At 48.9% G+C, this 20,000-nt stretch overlaps 1 protein-coding gene across 1 annotated transcript in view; it reads left to right on the forward strand.

The window, feature by feature from the left end:
- LOC113806947 (uncharacterized) overlaps positions 1-20,000 on the forward strand; it is a 1,375,013-nt gene that overhangs the window by 1,321,147 nt on the left and 33,866 nt on the right. The window contains exon 9 of the mRNA XM_070127282.1: positions 1-1,079. This exon is cut by the window's left edge and continues 2,082 nt beyond it. Coding sequence (XP_069983383.1) covers positions 1-1,079 — 1,079 coding nt within the window. The remainder of the gene's footprint in view (positions 1,080-20,000) is intronic.

A 20,000-nucleotide genomic window follows, 5' to 3' on the forward strand; every position in this document is an offset into this window, starting at 1 on the left:
AAAGAGGCGAGGGAGGGAGCCCGCGCCTCCCTCCGGCCGGGGGCGGGGAGGCGGCGCTGACAGCGAGGGCGGCGGGCGCGGCGCGCGGGATGACGGGCATGACGGGCCGACCGACGCCGACGTGGGAAGGGAGGCACGAAGGCCGCCGCGGCCCGCCCACCCGGGCCATGACTCGGCATACTTGCCAATCAGGCTCCCCGCCCCCCGCCCGCAGCCCCCCGCCTGGCCCGCCGACGCCGCCACCGCAGGGTCCCGACCTGTTTCTCCTCCTGGGAAGCGCCGGGGAGCGAGGGACGGCGGCGGCGGCGGGGGGAGGCGGCTGCCGACGCCGCTACAGCGCGCGTGGGGACAGAGCCGCCAGGGCGCGGGAGGGGCCGCCGGAGACGCGTCCGAATGGAGGGACGCCTCGCGCCCGCCGCAGCGCTCGCCGGCCGAAGGAGAACCAGTTTCTGTTTACCCTCCGATGTCCTGGTTGAGTGGACTCTCCGCCGGCAGAGGAGTCCCCCATGACGCCCCGCTGGCCTCCTATCCCCCGCTCCCCACCGCCTCCCCCTCTTCTCCCCAGGTGCTGGACTACCAGAAGCACCTCCAGATGAAGCACCTCCAGGCGCAGTCCCCCGAGCACAGGATGGCGCCCTTCGCGACCACCTCCGGACCCGACCAGAGTGTCCCGGACGGCCGACGGAAGCCCGCGTGGTGGGGCGGCGGCGGCGGCCATCCCCAAGGACGCGAGGCCGGCGGGGACACCCCTTCGGACGCCGGCGGGTGGGCCAGGACTCCCACGCCGCGGGAAGGGGACGCCGTCGCCAGTCCCTTCTACCCCCGAGAGACGCGGAGGAAGTCCGCCCCAAGAGGATACGGGGGAAGAGGAGGGAGGGATAGAGGCGAAAGAAGAGGCAGAGGGAGAGGAAGAGACCAAGACAATGCTCTGCCGACCGACGACCGTCCGGCGGCAGCGACGTCCGCGCCGGCGAGAGGCGATCCGGAGCGGCCGCCGGCGTGGGCGATGGGGGCCGTCGCGGAGGGCCAGCGGCCTTCACCTCGCGGGGCCGGCTTCCAGGGATCCGTGAAAGAGTTTGGTGAGTACTCTCCTATTTATGCCATGTACGATCTCTCATTGGGGTTGGGGGAGAGACAGAGACAGAGAGGGGGGGAGGAGAGAGACTGACTGACTGACCAACTAACTAACTAACGAACTAACGACTCTCCGACGGACTAACAACAGAGAAAAGACAGACAAACAAACAGAGAGCCATGAGAACGGAGGTTCCAAGTGTCAGCGGATATCAGTATTTCAATCGAGGCTCCAAGGGCCGCCGTGAGGCTGTGTGCGCCCCGAATGACGATAACAGCGTCGACGATAACAGCCGGCGATCAGCTGATTGAGTCCGTGAATCTCAGGTCTTTGTGCGAAGTTCATCTCGGGATAATTTTTTTTTTTTTTTTTTTTTTTTTTTTTTTTAACAAGGCACTGGATATCCTCAGGTGGTTTTGATGGTTTGCCGCTGGTGGGTGCTATTGAGGTGGGTGGAGGGCCGGAGATACGGGGTGGGGGTGGGGGGTTGGGGGGAGGTTGAGAGGGGGGTAATGGAGAAGAAGGGATGAGCTGGGGTTGTGGGGGAAGGGGGTGGGGTTGGGGTAGTCGGGAAGGAAGGGGGAGGGTAGGGGACCTGGCTAGGATGGGGTTTCGGGGGAAAGGGGATGGGGGTGATGGAGAAGGGGGGTGGGGGAGGGTTGGAGTAGGGGGGGGTGGAGTTTGGAAGTCATTGCCAGGGTCAAATAACAAGAGTTCGTTGACGTCATGATGATTCGGCAGACGTGCGCGCGCGCCGGTGTGCGTCTGTATGTGCGTGCGTGCGTGCGTGCGTGCTTGCTTGCGTGTGTGTGTGCTCGAGGAGAAATCCGTAGCAGTGTGTGTGTGTGTATGTGTGAGAGAGAGAGAGAGAGAGAGAGAGAGAGAGAAACAAACAAAATAATGAAAGAAAGCAAAGCAAAGAAGAAAAAAATCGAAAGAGAGAGAGAGGGAGGGAGGGAGGTTGAGAAGGGAGTGCTAGGATGTAAGTTACACCCTTTCCTGTGCACTAAGTTCGAGTGACTGTCTTGAAACGTACTTGAGATGGGTGTCAAGGAGGAGGAGGAGGAGTAAGAGGAGAAAAGGGGGGATGGGGAGAGGGGAGGAGAATAAAGGGTACGAAATAGAGAGACAAGGAGACGGGAAGGAGAAGCGGGAGAAAGCGAGATAGGATCGGAAGTGGCAAACAAAGAGAGAGAGAGAGAGAGAGAGAGAGAGAGAGAGAGAGAGAGAAACAACCTAGAAAAGAAGGTCAATAAAGATGGAGAAGGAGGAAGAGAGAGAGAGAGAAAGTAGGAGAACGCAGATTACAAAAGATCAGACAGTTGACCAAGGCGAATAAAGGAAGGGGGGAAGAGAAGGGGGAGAAAATAAAAGAGAGATGAGAAATTTTATGGAATAATAAAACACGCCGTTAAAGGTGTAGGGGGGGGGGAGGGGGAGAGGGGGAGAAAAATGATTGAAGGTATTGGGACGTTGGAAGAAGGAAGTGAACGTGGAAAAAGAGAGAAAAGAGGGAGGGGATAGAGAAGGAGAAGGAAAAATTGGTTATTCCGTGTTGGAAGAGGAAAGAGAAGGGTGGGAGAGAAGACAACGAGAAGAAAGAACGAAAAATAAAAATAAAACGGGAATGGAAGGAGGGAGGATTAGGGTTACTTTATCCCGATTCCCTTCCCCCCCCTCCCCCCACCATCCTCTCTCACGTCTCCCCCTCCCCTCCGTCCTCCCCTCCTCCCCCCTCTCTTCCCCAAGTAGATGCTGAAAGAAAGATTTTTTTCTTTCTTTCTTTTTTTCAAAGCTCTATGTTTTCCCTATTTTTATTCGTTATTTTTTTTTCTCTCTCTCTTTTGCTTGACTGTTTACTGTTTTCTTTTTTTTTTCTTATCCACATTTTTTTGTTCGTTTTGGTTAATGAGATGATGAATGTGTTTTTCCTCGGGGTTTGCAGGTCTTGTTTACGCATTCCTTTCTCTCTCTCTTTCTTTCTTTCTTTCTCTCTTTCTCTTTCTTTCTTTCTTTCTCTCTTTCTCTCTTTCTTTCTCTCTTTCTCTCTTTCTTTCTCTTCTCTCTCCCTCACTCTCTTTCTTTCATTCTCTCTCTCCATCTCTCCCTCCCTCCCTCAATCCCCTCACCCTCTCCCTCCCTCCCTCCCTCCCTCCCTCCCTCCCTCCCCCACTCCCTTCCTCCCTCCTCCCTCCTCCTCCTCTCCCCCACTCCCCTTCCCTTCTACCCCCCCACCCCAACCCCCCTCCCTCGCACTCCCCCACGCACGCGCACGCAACACCCTTATTAGAGCGGCGTCACCCTGGGGGATTTGTTACTACCTCGGGGGAACATAAGGCTTCATTAGAGGCAGAATCTGGAGGAGGCGACAGGCCCGGCGCGCGTCCGCTTGGGTGGGGTGGGGGGGGAGAGGGGGGGAAGGTGGGGGGAGGGGGAGGATGGGCGGTGAAGGAGGGGGGTTGGGGAGGGAGGGAGGATGGGGAAGGGCGGTGAAGGAGGGTGTGGGGGTTGGAATGGGAGATGGGGGGGAGATGGAGGATGTGGATGAGGGGGAGAGAGGGAGGAGGAGAGAAAGAGGGAGAGGCGGAGATGGAAAAGAAGGAGGGAGGGGGAGGGAGGAGGGAGGCAGAGATTTGTGAGACAAATATAGACAGAAGTAGAATAAGGGGTAACCAAAGAGAGAGAGAGAGAGAGAGAGAGAGAGAGAGGGAGAGAGAGAGAGAGAGAGAGAGAGAGAGAGAGAGAGAGAGAGAGAGAGAGAGAGAGAGAGAGAGAGAGAGAGAGAGAGAGAGAGAGCACCCTTACTACTAGGTCCTGTTTTTATTGCCGCCGGTGAAATTTATGTAAGTCATTAGTTTAATTAAATCCACTGACAAGCGTTGCAAGGGGGGGTAGGGGGTAGGGGTAGGGGGAGGGGGGGAGAGGCAGTGCCATTCACGTAGGATAAAGCTCCTGCCACAGATAGATCCATTGATTTTTATTAGTTTTGGATTTTTTATTAGTCTTTGATTGCTTTTATTCATATTTTCGTTATCAATATCATATCAATTTGCTTGTATTTTAATGTTGATATCGGTATTTTGTTTTATTTTATTTTATTGGTATTTTTCTCAGTATGATTAGTATCGCTCGTTGCGTATCATCTCCCCACGAGAAGATATACTTTATTATATACTTACAATGAAGTTTAGATGGAGAAAAAAAGGTGTAAGGAAAAAAGAAAAGAAAGAAAAAGAAAAGAAAAATAAAACTTGCAACATTGCATAAATTTACGTAACACACGTTGGCCACACAAAAAAGTTCCTTTGATATAATAATGTCCTAATCACTCCTGCATTATGCTTGATACTGCTTGCTATTATGACGTCTAGCATACTTAGCCTCTACCCACGCCCGCCGGTTAGAAGTAGGGATAGTAGGTTAATTAATATCCTAGGTTGAGTAATACCTTTGGTTAATATCCTAGGTTAATTAGTATCCTTGGTTGATATCCTAGGTTAATTGATATCCTAGGTTAATTAATATCTTAGGTTGATTAATATCTAGGTTAATTAATACCTTAGGAAGAGGAAGAGGAAGGAGGAGGAGGAAGAGATAGGAAGGAAGAGGGAGGGAGATAAGAAGGAAGAACGGAGGAATTAGAGGGAGGAAGGAATAAAAGAAAGAGAAAGGGAAGGACTAAGAGGAGAAGAAGAAGACGAATTAGAAGTAGAAGAAGAAGAAAACGAATCAGAAGACGAATACGAATTAGAAGAAGAAGAAGAAGAAGAAGAAGAAAACGAATCAGAAGCAGCAGCAGCAGCAGCAGGAGGAGGAGGGCTGGCGGAGGCGATGGTTTATGCAAGCCTCATTCCGGGCCGAGTTTCCCCCAAGTCCTATTTGAGCCCAATTTTCGCTCCCCATTTCCCGCGTCCGCCTGAGCGCAAAATCAGGTCCGGTGTTGCTGTGAAACTCGCAGACTTCGTGCCAACTTAGCTTCCGAACTTGGGAGAGGAAGGGGAGACAAGAGGATGGGGTGGAGGGGTGGTGGAGGGAAGGAGGGAGGGGGGGAACGAGAGGAACGGAAGGGAGAGAGGGGAAGGGAGGGAAAGGGAGGGTGTGGAGGAGGGAAGCGTGGGGGAAGGAGGAAGGGGAAGGGAGAGGAAGGAGGGGAGGGAGGAAGGAGGGAGACTAGAGGAAGGGGAAGAGGGGTTAGAGAAAGAGGGAGAGGAAGAGGGTTTAGAGAAAGAGGAAGAGAGGGGTGGAGGGTGAGGAGAGGAAGGGGAAGCAAGGTTAGAGAAAGAGGAAGAGAGGGAGGGAGAGGTAGATGAAGGGGAGGATTGGGGAAGGATGGTGGAGAAGGGCAGCGGTAGGAGTATGGATAGGAGTAAGAAGAAGAGAGAAAGAGGTAGATAAAGGGGGAAGAGGGGAAGGGGAGAGGGAGAGGAGAGAGGGAAGTTGATGCCAAGTTGCAATTATCGACTTTATGTCTTTATTATTATTATCTATTTATTCATTTAATTTATTTTATGTATAAATATATATTTTATTTTCTTTCCCCTGGGTCCCGGATGTGTAGCAGAAGCAGAGGCTTTTATAGGCTTATCTTATCTGCCTTTCTTTGTTTATGTGTCTTGTGGGATTGCCTTTGTTTCTTTGTTGTGTCTGTTTATTGTTTGTTTCCAGTTTTTCTCGTTGTTTATTTGTTTATTGTGGATTTATCTTGTTTATTTATTTGTTCGCAGGTTTTGTCTTGTTTGTTTTTGCTGCAGGTTTTGTCTTTTTTGTTTTTTTGTTGCAGGTTTTGTCTTGTTTGTTTGTTTGTTGCAGGTTTTGTCTTCTTTGTTTTTGTTGCAGGTTTTGTCTTGTTTGTTTGTTTGTTGCAGGGAAAGGTTGCTCATACTTGCTTGTTTATTTTATTGCTGATTTGTTCTGATTTTTAAATATTTGTTTGACTAAATTATTCGTTTGTTGCAAGAGGAGACGCTGGTTGAGGGGGGGTAGATATTTTGATTTATTGAATTGTTTTGTTTGTTTCTTGAATTCGTTTATTTATCTATGTGTTTATTATTATTTTTAATTATATTATATTTCCTTCTCTTCCTTCCCCCTCCTCCTCAGTTCTTCCCCCCTCCTCTTCCTCCTTCCCTTCCTCCTCCTCCTCCTCTTCCTCCACCCCGCCCCTCCCCTTTCCGGCCTAACAGCCACTGCTTGCAAATTGACCTCATAACTCCTTCTTTATCCTCCTCCCCCTCTCCCTCCTCCCCCTTTTCGTCTCCTTCGGGCTCATACGCAAGAAAGTCCCCATGGTCTCCGCCTCCTCCTCCTCCTCCTCCTTCTTCTCTTCCTTCTTCTCCTTTTGGTCCTCCTCCTCTTCCTCCACCTCCTCCACCCACTCCCACTCCTCCTCCTCCTACTCCACCTCCCACTCCCACTCCTCCTCCTCCTCCTCCTCCTCCCCCTCCTCCTCCTCCTCCTCCTCCTCCTCCCCCTCCTCCTCCCCCACTCCCCCTCCTCCTCCACCCACTCCTCCTCCTCCTTTTCCTCCTCTTGGTCCTCCTCCTCCTCCTCCACCCACTCCTCCTCCTCCTCCTCCTCCTGCAGAAGGACGGAGTGGCAGTGTTGTTAAGGAGACCATTGGGAATGTCATGGAGGCACTGCGCCCGTGATTGTCAACGCTATTCACTTACAATTTTAGCTCAGATTGAATGCCTCCTCTTGGGGCGGCGCGTGGGGGGAGGGGGGTGGGAGAGGGGGAGGGGGAGGGGGGGGATGGGGCGGCAGAAGGGGAAGAGGAAGGGAAGGGGAAAGGGGGGGTTGGTGAGGAGGGGGAGGGGGAAAGAGGGGGAAGGGGGGTGTAGGTGGAGGAGGAAGAAAGAGGAGGCGACGGGGATAGGATGAAGTGAGGAAGAAGAAGGAGAAGGAGAAAGAAAGAATAGCGTGAAAACGAAAAAGGAAAGAGGAAGAAGGGAATGACGGAAGAGGATGTAAGAAATAAGAGTGAAGAAGGAGAGAGAAAACGAAAGAGAGAGAGAGAGAAAAATATATATATATAAAATGCATAAATAAAGACAAACGCCATTGGATTAACTTTATTATTTCTTCCTGCTAAGCCTTCCTTAAATCTTGTCTTCTGACGGGGAAACAAGGACGGGGAGGGAAGCAAGGCGACGATAAATAGAAGGAGAATAAAGATACAGACACAAGGAGGAGAGAAAATGATGCTGTGTGTGTGAAGAGAGAGAGAGAGAGAGAGAGAGAGAGAGAGAGAGAGAGAGAGAGAGAGAGAGAGAGAGAGAGAGAGAGAGAGAGAGAGAGAGAGAGAGAGAGAATGAGAGAGGAAGAGAGAGAGAGAGAGAGAATGTGTATGTATGTATGTATGTATGTATGTATGTATGTATGTATGTGTGTATGTATGTATGTATGTATGTTAGACCTTCGTTCTGGCAGCAGGAGGGACAGCTTAATCACAGGTGGCGGAGGTAAATATGTAAACAGATGAGACAGGACGGAAATGTAAACACGCTGGGATGTAGACACGAGCGAACACGCCCATGTCGGGTTTTCTGAGTGTGCACACGCCTCCGAATACACACACAGAGATAGACAGAATCATGCGCACACTGGAATGCACTCACATACCACACGCACACACGCACGAGAACATGCACATACACACATTCAAATACATACACGCAAGCACACACACACACACACACACAATCTATCTAAAAATAAATAAATAAATAAAAAGAATATGAAAGCAGGTTGAGGGCAAAAAAAAAAAGAAAGAAAGAAAAAGATAAATTAAAATAATAGTGATAATGACAACGATAATAAGAGCAGGGCCGTAAAGCAATAAAACTTGATATGTGCTAATTGCAGCGATGATAATTTCGTTAAAATGAAAGATTAAAGACTGATAAATGCTTGTTAGAAATACAAACGACTTAGCGTTAATTGGCAAACTAGTTAAGTGCCTGCAATTGTGATGGCAACAAGGACCCCCTGCTGGTCCCGCTCCTCTTCCTTCTTCTTCTTCGTCTTCGTCTTCGTCTTCTTCTTCTTCTTCTTCTTCTTCTTCTTCTTCTTCTTCTTCTTCTTCTTCTTCTTCTTCTTCTTCTTCTTCTCCTTCTCCTTCTCCTTCTCCTTCTCCTTCTCCTTCTCCTTCTCCTTCTCTTCCTTCTCCTTCTCCTCCTTCTCCTTCTCCTTCTCCTCCTTCTCCTTGTCCTTCTCCTTCTCCTTCTCCTTCTCCTTCTCCTTCTCCTCCTCCTCCTCCTCCTCCTCCTCCTCCTCCTCCTCCTCCTCCTCCTCCTCCCTTCCCCTCCTCGTCCTCCAACCCTCCCCTTCTCTATCCCCTCACCCTCCACTTCCCCTTCCCTCCCATTCCCTTCCTCTTCCCCCCTCCCCCCCTCTCCCTGCCCGAGATACCTGCCGCCCCGAGCCAAGGAGGAGGTCACGTGGTCTCCAGGAGGTCTCGAGAGTTATCTTCTCACGTCAGCCAAGCGATGGAGACGGAGAGCTAATGGGGGGTAAACAAACATGTTGCCAGGTGATAATTGGGGAGGGAAGGTGGGGGGGAGGGAGGGGGGTGGGGAGATGGGGAGGGGGAGGGAAGGTGGGGTTGGGATTGGGGATGGGGGGATGGGAGGGGAGGGGGTGGGGGAGTGGGATGGGGGATGGGGGAGGGTGGGGGGATGGGAGGGGGAAGGTGGGGGATGGGAGTAAGGGTGTGGGGGAGTAGCAGGGGAGAAATAGGGTAGGAAGTGAGGGGGTGGGGGAAGCAAGAGAGAAGGGGAAGGGAGGGAGAGAGGGAGGGAGGGAGGAAAAGGGTGTAGGAATGTAAGATGGAAGAAGGGAATGAGGGGTAAGGAGGAGGAAGAAGATGGATAAGGTGATGAAGAAGCAGGAGAGGGGAGGGAGTAGGAAACGGTCCCCTTTTATGCGACTCTCCCCTTCCATGTATCCTTTCCTTGCTCCCCCTTTCTCTTTCTCATAGTTTCTCTTCCCTTCTCCCATCTCCTCTCCTCTCCTCCCTCCTCTTTTCTCTTCTCTCTTCACTTTGCCACCTCCCCCACCCCCTTCTTCCTCCCCCCCTCTTCCCTCCTCCGCCCCCCCCCCCACTTTACAGCCATTAGTACTTACATCTGTTACTGTCAAACGCAAATCGACTACAAGTGGTTCGCCTCACACAAACAATAGATTTAGAGAATTGTGGTTTATAAAAAAATAGTAATTATAAATAGATAGATAAATAAACGGCACTAAGCTGGGACAAAAATAAAGATTAAATGAAAGAGAGAAAGAGAAAGGGAAAGAGAGAGAGAGAGAGAAAGAAAGAAAGAAGGAGAGAGAGAGAAAGAAGAGAGAGAGAAAGAAAGGAGAGAGAGAAAGGGAACGAGAGAAAGAAAGAAGAGAAGAAGAAAGGGAAAAGAGAAGGAGGAGAGAAACGACGAACTTCGAGCAAGCTAAACGATTTCTTGACAAAGACAACAAGAGAAGTTTAAAATAGTTATTTCTCTCTCTTCGTATAACCGTCACCTTCGGGGTTTCCAGTTAGGATTTTTAATTTATTTATTCACGTATTTGTATTTGTATTTTATTTTATTTTACTTTTTCACTTTCTTATTGTGAGTTTTGGGTGATAGGTGCCTCTACTACTTGATTTTGAATTTAATGAATCGATTTCATAATTTCATTGATTTACAAATAGACATCAATATTATCATTTATTATTATTACTATTACTATTATTATTATGATTATTATTATTATTATTATTATTATTATTATTATTATTATTATTATGATTATTATGATTATTATTATTATTATTATTATTGATATTATTATTATTATTATTATTATTATTATTATTATTATTATTATTATTATTATTATTACTATTATTGATATTGTTGTTGTTATTATTATTATTATTATTATTATTATTATTATTATTATTATTATTATTATTATTATTATTATCATCATCATCGTTATTATTATTATTATTTATTATTATTATTATTGTTATTACTGATATTATTAATATCATTGTTATTATTATTATTATTATTATTATTATTATTTTTATTATTATCATCGTTATTTTTATTATTATTGTTGTTACTATTATTACTATTTTTGTTATTATCACCATTATTATTATTATCAATTGTTTTAACTGAGGCACCCATCTCTGTTTCCCTGTACATATATATCCCAGAATTCAGCGCCCCGCCTGCGATTACAGAATAGAGAACATTAGAAATAGATTATGAATAAAAAGAACTAAAGGAAAAAAAGGGGGAAAAAATTAAGGGTAGTTAGACAAGCGAGAGAAATGCGAGGGCAGTCCCAGGGGAGGGGGAGGGGGAAGGGGAGAGGGTTAGGGCACACAAGTGAGAAGGTTCTTGGACGATGGGGGCGGAAGGAGGGAGGGGATGGGAGAGGGAGAAGGAGATAAAGGGAGGGAGAGGGAGATGGGTGAGGGGGAGTGGTAAGGGAGAGGGAGATGGGTGAGGGGGAGGGAAGGGAGAGGGAGATGGGTGAGAGGAGGGGTAAGGGGAGATGGGTGAGGGAAGGGGGAGGGAGAGGGAGAGGGAGATGGCGGAGGGAAGGGGAGATGGGTGAGGGGTGGGAGAGGGGGATGGGGGAGGGAAGGGGTAAGGGAGAAGGAGAGGGAGATAGTGAGGGGAGAGGGAGAGGGAGATGGGTAAGGGGAGGCATTTCTTGTCCTGACCCCCATCTATTCTGCCCATCTCTCTCACCTCACCCTCCCAGCTTTCCTCCCCCTCCTACATTCTTACCTCTCTCCCTTCCTTCCTTCCTTCTTCCCTCCTTCATTCCTTTCTCTCAGTTTTTTCTCCCTCGCTTCCCTCCTTTACTCCCTCATTCATTCCTTTCTCCCATTCCTCCCTCCCTTCCTTCTTCCTTCCCTCCCTCCCTACCTCCTCCCTCCCTCATCTCCCTCTTCTCTGCTCCCCCGTCTCTCTCCTCCCCTCCCTCTTCTTCCTTCCTTCCTCCCCCTCCTCCCCCACCTTCATCCCTTCTCCCCATCTCCCTTCCCTCCTCCCCCTACCTTCTTCCCTCCCCCATCTCCCTCATCTCCCTCTCCTCGCTCCCCCATCTCCCTCATCTCCCTCTCCTCGCTCCCCCATCTCCCTCATCTCCCTCTCCTCGCTCCCCCATCCCCCCTGCAGAGCTCGGCTGTCGGGGCGATGTGCTCGGGTACGCACATCTGCTCCTGACAGCCCCACCACCTCCAACTGCGGGGAAAAGGTGGCAGTGGTGGTAGTCGCTGGTTTGGTCGTTTCTCCCTTATTTATTCTCTCTTTTTGGTCCTCTTTTTTCTTTTTGGGGGTAGGGGGGGTTGGGTGTTTGGGTGTTTTTTTTCTAAGTGGTTTTCTATACATCTCCATTTCTTTATTTCGCTTTTTTTCCTCCTTTCTATTCCTTCTGCTCTTTCCTCCTTCTCCTTCTCCTTCTCCTTCTCCTTCCTCCTCCTTCTACTCCTCCCTCCTCCCTCCCTCCCTCCTCCCTTCTTCCTCCTCCTCCTCCTCCTACTCCATCCTTCCTCCTCCTACTCCTCCTCCTCCCCCTTCCTCCTCCTCCTCCCCACTCCCCCCTCCCCCCCCCCCCCACTCCTCGCCCCACCCCCATGTCTCTCATTATCGCCATTTTATTAACCAACTTGTCGTCACAGATAAGTGGTTCGACCCGTAACTGTCGCCCTTACGTAACGGGGCCATAAGGGCGGTCGTAGAGCTTCGACGATGGACGGGCCCGCTCTCGTCCTGGCTTCCCTCCTGTGTATCGCTTCGTCAGTTTTCGCTTGTCTTTTCCTCGCTGTTCGCTGTTTGTTGTTGTTGTTTTTGTTCTTGGTGTTGTTTGTTGTTATTGTTTGCTGCTGTTGATTTTGTTCTTGTTGTTCTTGTTGTTGTTCTTGTTCTTGCGTTCTCTGTTGTTGTTGTTGTTTGTTATTGTTTTTGTTGTTGTTTTGTTGTTGGCGGTGATGGTGGTGTTTTGTTTGTTATTATTTTTATTTTTATTTTTCTTCTCAGTCTTTCAAATCTTCGAGAGGGGGAGGGAGAGGAAGGGGGAGAGATAGGGAGGGAGAGAGGGAGAGTGGGAGGAGAGTGGGGAGGAGAGAGGAGGAGGGAGGGAGGGAGGGAGGGAGGGAGAGGAGGGAGAGAGAGAGAGAGGATTGAGAAATAATTCAATTTGATGATTATCCCACTCCCTCTTCCCTCCCTCCTCCCTCCTCTCTCCCTCCCTCCCTCCCTCCCTCCCTCCTCCCTCCCTCCCTCCCTCCCTCCCTCCCTCCCTCCCCTCCTCTCCTCTCCTCTCCTCTCTCCTCTCCTCTCCTCTCCTCTCCTCTCCTCTCCTCTCTCTCCTCTCCTCTCCTTTCATACCAGTAGACATGACAAGGATATCAAGGAATAATGGAAAGAATGAAATAACAGAGACAGCAGAGAAATAAAGAAAAGAAAAGAGAGAAATGGATTGGAATTCGTTATTGTCGAAGAAGGAAATAAGAGGAAGGGGAAGAGGGAGAAAGTATGATTGAAAGCGGAGGAGAGAAATAGAGAATTATTTTATTCTTTTATTTATTTATTTATTTATTATTACTACTACTACTACTACTACTACTACTACTATTATTATTATTATTATTATTATTATTATTATTATTATTATTATTATTATTATTATTATTATTATTATTATTATTATTATTATTATTATTATTATTATTATCATTTTAGTTGTTAGATTTTTTTTAATGAAGTTTTGTAGGTATTCTGTGTGTGTGTTTGTGTGTATGTATGTACGTATGTATGTATGTATGTATGTATGTATGTATGTATGTATGTGTGCGTGTGTGCGTGCGTGCGTGTATCATCCGACATTTCGGGGCCGAGTTCGATTTATTGGCGATGAGTATATCCTATCAGAGGATTAGGTTAATTAGGGCGTAATTTAGATCCCTCCATTAATTATTGAGAATATGATCTGGATATAATCAACCCCGGACGGGATGGAACAGGGAAAGATGCTCGCTGGAGGAGGCGGTTATTAAGGAAAATCAATGGCTGTTAGGCTGCCCTCCCCTCCTCCTCCTCCTCCTCCTCCTCCTCCTCCTCCTCCTCCTCCTCCTCCTCTTCCTCTTCCTCTTCTTCCTCTTCTTCCTCTTCTTCTTCTTCTTCCTGATCCTGATCCTTTCGTCTTTCTATTTCTTTTCTTTTTCTTCTTCCTTCTTCTTCTTCTTCTCCTTCTCCTCTCCCCTCTTCCTTCTAATTCTCCCTTCCCTCTTTCTTATCCTCCTCCTTTCCCTCTTCCCTCTTCCTTCTCCCCCTCTTCCTTCTTCCCTTCCCCCTTCCTTCTTCCCTTCCCTCTTCCCTCTTCCTTCTTCCATCTCTTCCCTTTCCTCTCTCCTCCTCCCTCTCTTCGGGGAGAGGGTACGGGGGAGGTAGACATATTGGGGATGGAAGTTGGGGAAGGAAGGCGAAGGGGGGAGTGGGGGATGGCGGAGGGGGGAGGGAGTGGGGGATGGGAGAGGGGAATGGTGGAGGGGGGAGTGGGGATGGTGGAGGGGGGAGGGGGATGGTGGAAGGGGGAGTGGGGGATGGTGGAAGGGGGGGGGAGGGGGAGAGCATGATTAGGGGGAGTTGAGCTTTGATTGGAGTCTAATCTTACGAATCTGTGAGTGACTAGGCCTCGCAGTTTGGCAGGGAATGTATGTAACATTAATTAGTGGTCAGTAATTTGAGTAAATATTTTTATGTATATATATATTTTTTTTTCTTAATGTGAAAAGAGAGATAGAAGAAGAGATAGAACAGAGAAAAAGAGGGAGAATATGTAAAAGAGATGGAGGAAGAGAAAGAGACAGAGACAGAGACAGAGACAGAGACAGAGACAGAGACAGAGACAGAGACAGAGACAGAGACAGAGACAGAGACAGAGACAGAGACAGAGACAGAGACAGAGACAGAGACAGAGACAGAGACAGAGACAGAGACAGAGACAGAGACAGAGACAGAGACAGAGACAGAGAGAGAGAGAGAGAGAGAGAGAGAGAGAGAGAGAGAGAGAGAGAGAGAGAGAGAGAGAGAGAGAGAGAGAGAGAGAGAGAGAGAGAGAGCGAGAGAAAGAGAGAGAAACAAAAAGAGGCAAACACGAAATAGAATTATATAGTGGACAAACCCATTTCTCTCCCTCATGCTCTCTCTCTTTTCGTCATTTTCTTAAGAGAAGGGGGGAGGGGGGTCGGGGTGCGTTTCAATTAGGAGGAAGTGGGGGAGGGGAAGGAGGAGGAGGAGGGAGGGAGGAGGAGGAGGAGGAGGAGGAGGGAGGGAGGAGGAGGAGGGAGGAGGAGGAGGAGGAGGAGGAGGAGGAGGAGGAGGAGGAGGAGGAGGAGGAGGAGGAGGGAGGAAGGAAGGAAGGGAGAAGGAAGGGAGGATTTGAGGAAGGGGAAGAAGGAGAAGGGAGGAGGAGTAGGAAGGAGAAGAAGAAGAAGTAGTAGAACAAGAACAAGAACAAGGAGGAGGAGGAGAAGAGGATAAGGAGGGGGAGGAGGAGGGAGAGAGGGAAGGGGAGGGTTTTGTTGAATATGTAAACGACTCAAATTGTGTTTGACGAGTGTTTTACCTCAGTGTTTGTTTGCTCTCTCTCTCTCTCTCTCTCTCTCTCTCTCTCTCTCTCTCTCTCTCTCTCTCTCTCTCTCTCTCTCTCTCTCTCTCTCTCTCTCTCTCTCTCTCTCTCTCTCTCTCTCTCTCTCTCTCTCTCTCTCTCTCTCTCTCTCTCTCTCTCTCTCTCTCTCTCTCTCTCTCTCTCCCTCCTCTCTCTCTCTCTCTCTCTCTCTCTCTCTCTCTCTCTCTCTCTCTCTCTCTCTCTCTCTCTCTCTCTCTCTCTCTCTCCCTCTCCTCTCTCTCTCTCTCTCTCTCTCTCTCTCTCTCTCTCTCTCTCTCTCTCTCTCTCTCTCTCTCTCCCTCTCTCTCTCTCTCTCTCTCTCTCCCTCCCTCCCTCCCTCCTCTCTCCTCCTCCTTCCCCCTCGCTTCCCTGCCTCCTTCCTATCTTTCTTCTCTCCCAGTTCCCCCTTCCCTCCCTTCCTCCCTCCCCTCTCTTCCTCCCTTCCTCCCTCTCTCCTCTCCCCTCTCTCCTCCCTCCCTCTCTTCCCTCCCTCCCTCCCTTCCTCCCTTCCTCCTCTCCCCCTCTCTTCCCTCCCTCCTTCCTCTCTCTCTTCTTCCCCTGTTTCCCCTTCGTGCCTTTGATAGGATTAGGGTCGGGCTTTTTAATCAGCCCTTTTGGCCGAAGGAAAAAAGAAAGAGGGAAAGAGGAGGGAAAAAAGAAAGAGGGAAAGAGAAAAGGCAAGAGGAAGAGGAGAGAGAGTGGTGGGGAATAAGAGAGATGGATGAAGCGCGAGGGAAAATTTCTCCGTCGCCTCTCTCTCCCCCACTTTCTCCCCCTCTGATTCTTGCGCTTCCTTTTCCTTCACTTTTTTTTTTCTCTTCTTCTTTTTCTCTTCTTTTTTCTTCTGATACTTCATCATCATCTTCTTCTTTTTCTTCTTCTTTTTCCTCTTCCTCTTCCTCTTCCTTCCTCTTCCTCTTCCTCCTCCTCCTCCTCCTCCTCCTCCTCCTTCTCCTCCTCCTCCTCCTCCTCCTCCTCCTCTTCCACCTCCTCCTCCTCCTCCTCCTCTTCTTCTTCTTCCTCCTTTTCCTCCCTTTCCTCCTCCTCCTCCCCCCCCTCTCCCCCTCCCCATCAGGCGCGAAGAGGGGCAGCGAGGGAGGGGGGCGGGGCGTGGGGCGGCGTGGGCGGCGGCCGTTGAGCCGTTGGACGCCATCGATTGGGCGCCGCGAAGGGCCTTGGGCGTGGCCGTGGGCGGGGCCGTGGGCGGGGCCGTGGGCGGGGAGAGGCTTCGCTGACCTTCGAGGAAATGCGAGGTCATGCGGGCGGGCGGGCGTGCTTGCGAGTGCATGCGGGCGGGCGGGCGTGCTTCCGAGTGCATGCGGTCGTACATACATGCTTATGTGCATACATATACGTACATACATACATACATACGTACATACACACTTACATACATACATACATACATACATACATACATACATACATACATACATACATACATACATACATACATACATACATGCATATGTACATACATACATACATACATACATACATGCATATGTACATACATACATACATACATACATTTGTACATACATACATACATACATACATACATACATACATACATATGTACATACATACATACATACGTACATACATGCATATGAAATACAGATACATGTACACATATTCATAGATACATGATATAGGGTATACAAGCACCCTCATGCACTTGAAGTGTGCAAGCGAACACGCACATACACACCTACGCACACGGAGCCAATCATTCACTTAATTAATTCATCAAATCAAAATTAGAATTCAAAGAACTGCAATTGCAAAAAAAGAAAAGAAAAAAAAATGCACAGGTTAGATCTTGAAGGTTAGTTTATTCAGATCTTATTTCCTCTTTCAGTCGTCTTTAATCATCATTCTTCATATTATTTGTCTTTCTTTTGTTCTTCTTGTTTGTCTTCTTTTGCCTTCCTCCCTTTTCGTCTTCCCTCTTTTCTTCTGTCTCTCTCTCCTTCTCTCATCCTTCCTTCCTTCCCTCCCTCCCTCCTTTCTTCTCTCGTTTCTTCCTTCCCTCCCTCCTTCCCTCCCTCCCTCCTTCCCTCTCTCTCTCCGTCCCTCTTCCTCCTCTCTCTCTCTCTCTCTCTGCTCTCTTATTCCACTCGCTTCACCCGTCCTATAATTTTTTTTTTTAACGGTGCGAAATTCAGCAAGGTTTCCCCTCACCCCTCTTCCCTCATCCCCTCTCCCCTCACTCCTCCCTTCCCTCTCCCGTCTCCCCTCTCCCGGCCCCCCTCTCTCCCCTCAATCCTCCTCCTCTTTCCCCTCTCTCTCCTCACTCCTCCCCTCTCTCCCCTCACTCCTCCTCCCCTCCTCCCCTCTCTCCTCTCTCCCCTCATCCCCACCTGTTGCCTCCTCTAACACGTGATCGAAGCCTGGGAATTTTACAGGTGCTCCGGAAACCAAGTCACCTTTTCCTTTTGAAACTTAGGTGGCGGGGAGCAGGGGAAGGTGGGGGAGGGTGGGGTGGGGTTGGAGGGGAAGGTTGGGGGTGGCGGTGCAAGGGGAAGGGGGATGGAGGGGGGAAGGGGGTTGTAGGGGGGTGGGGGTTGCAAGGGGCGGGGGTTTGAGGGGGTTGTGGGGGTTATGTTTTAAGGGAAAAGAAGAGGTAAACAACGAGGAAAACATGTGATAAAAGGAGAGGAAAGAGAGAAGGAGAAAGAAGAAAGAAAGAAAAAAGAGGGTAGAGAGAGGAAGAGAAGAAAGAGAGAAAGAAAGAGCGCAAATGGAGAAAGTGAAAAAAGAAAGGAGAGGAAAGGGGAAAAAGAGAGAAAAAAAGAGAGAGAAAAGACAAAAAACAAAACAAAAGAAAGAAAGAGAAATGAGATAGATAAAAAAAAAGAAAACGAAGAAAGAGAAAGACAAAAACAAAGAAAGAAAGAAAGAGAGAAAGAGAAAGAGACAGAGAAATAAAAATGTCGCCAAGTTAAGATTCCAAAGTTCTTAAGATCTTTTAAGGTCCAACTTGAGAATTTTTTCGGATCTAGTTTCCTTTATTCGATCCTGTAGGAGACGCAGGGTGATGAGGATGCCTTGGAAAGTTCCTCTCGTCTCTTTTCTTCTCTCTCTCTCTCTCTTTCTCTTTCTTTTTCTTTTTTCTCTCTTTTCGTTCTTTTTCGTTTTTCTTTTTTTTCTCGTTTTATCTTTTTCTTGTCCTCTTTTCTCTTCTCGTTCTTTTCCTCTTTTTCTTTCTTTTTCTTTTCTTTCTCTTTCCATTTCTCTTGCTATTATTTTTCGTTCTTTCTCTTTTTCTTTCTTTTTTCTCGTTTTTCTTGTTTTGTTTTCCTCTTTGCTCTTTTTTATTTTTCATTTTTTTTGGTTCTCTCTCTCTCTCTCTCTCTCTCTCTCTCTCTCTCTCTCTCTCTCTCTTTCTCTCTCTCTCTCTCTCCCCCACCTCCCCCACCCTCTCCCCCTCTCCCTCTCCCCCTCTCCTTCTCCCTCTCCCATCCTCCTACTTCCTCCTTCCTTCCTTACTCTCTCCCCTTCCTCCTCTTATCCTCCCTTCCTTACTCTCTCCCCTCCTTCCTCCTCTCCCCATCCTCCTCACCCTCCCTCCCACTCCCCCTCTCCCCCTCTCCCCTCTCCCTCCCTCCCCTCCCTCCCTCCCTCCCTCCCTCCCTCCCTCCCAATCCTCCCCCCCTCTCCCCCCTCTCCCCCCGGCTCAGAACTTTAATCCTGAAAGTAAACTTGAATACGAACATCCTTTAGAATCCTGAGACGATCTGGCAAAAGAAGTTTTTTTTCTCTCTTCTTCTCATTTTGGGGGAAGGGGGGAGGAGGGAAAGGGGGTTGGGGAGGTAGGGGAGAGGGAGGGAAGGAGGGATAGAGAATAGAAGAGAGAGAAGAGAGAAGGGAGAGAGAGGAGAGAAAGAGAGAGAGAGAGAGATAGAGAGAGAAAAAAAGTATAAGAGAGAAGGGAGAGGGAGAGGAGAGAAAAAGAGAGAGAGAGGAAGGGTGAGATAGGGAGATAGGGAGAGAGAGAGAGAGAGAGAGAGAGAGAGAGAGAGAGAGAGAGAGAGAGAGAGAGAGAGAGAGAGAGAGAAGAGAGAAGAGAGGGGAAACGAAGAGGAGATAGAGAAGGGGAAAAGGATGACTAGACAGGGACGGGGGGTGAGAGAGGGGGGTGAGGGGAGTAGGGGGGGAAGGGCGGATGGCAGCCATTACAGGAATATCTCCCTCACGTCCGCTGGCCCGCTCCTTCCATCCTCTCTCCCTCTCTCTCTCTCTCTCTCTCTCTCTCTCTCTCTCTCTCTCTCTCTCTCTCTCTCTCTCTCTCTCTCTCTCTCTCTCTCTCTCTCTCTCTCCCCTCTCTCTCTCCCTCTCTCTCTCTCCTCCCTCCCTCCCTCCCTCTCTCTCTCTCTCTCTCTCTCTCTCTCTCTCTCTCTCTCTCTCTCTCTCTCTCTCTCTCTCTCTCCCTCTCTCCCTCCCTCCCTCTCTCTCCCTCCTTCTCTCCCTCCCTCCCTCCCTCCCTCTCTCCCTCCCTCCCTCTCTCCCTCCCTCCCTCCTTATTTTCGTCTCTCCCTCTTTCCATACGTGTGAGGATCTGGTATCACGAAAAGTGCCTCTCCCTTCAAAGCCTTTCAAAGATCACAGGGATTTTCATCTGATCTATTATCCTCCCTATCCTCCCCTATCCTCCCTATCCTTATTCCCATACCATTCCTCCATCCCCCTATTCCCCTCTTTCTTTCTTTCCCTCTTTCCCCTCCTCCTTAAGTGCCCGTTTCTCCTCCCTTCCCCGACTTGACTTTCCTGTTCCATTGTTTTAGATTCTTTTCTTGTCCCTCCTTTTCCTCCCTTTTCCGCCCTTCCCCTTATTTTAGCTCCCTTCCCTCCCTTTAACTCCCTTTCCCCTTCTTTTAGCTCCCTCTCCTCCCTTTCCCCTTCTTTTAACTCCCTTTTCCTCCTTTCCTCCCTTCCCTCCTTTCCTCCCTTCTCTCCTTTCCTCCCTTCCCTCCCTTCCCTTCTTTCCTCCCTTCCCTCCTTTCCTCCTTCCCCCCCTTTCCTCTCCCCTTCTTAATTCCTTCTTAATGGCAAAGATATGTCCTCGCGTATTCTTCAGAAGCTTTTTAAGAAAATCGAAATAGAAATGAAGGAAAACAAAAAAGCAAAAATAAAAACAAAATACCCCAAAGCGGAGATCCAAAAGAAAGACGAGGACGAAGACGGAGAAAGAGAAGGAGAGACAAGGAAGAAGGAAAGGAAGAAAAGAAGACAAAAAAAGAAA

Source organism: Penaeus vannamei, chromosome 11, assembly GCF_042767895.1.
Source record: "Penaeus vannamei isolate JL-2024 chromosome 11, ASM4276789v1, whole genome shotgun sequence".
Classification (NCBI taxonomy): domain Eukaryota; kingdom Metazoa; phylum Arthropoda; class Malacostraca; order Decapoda; family Penaeidae; genus Penaeus; species Penaeus vannamei.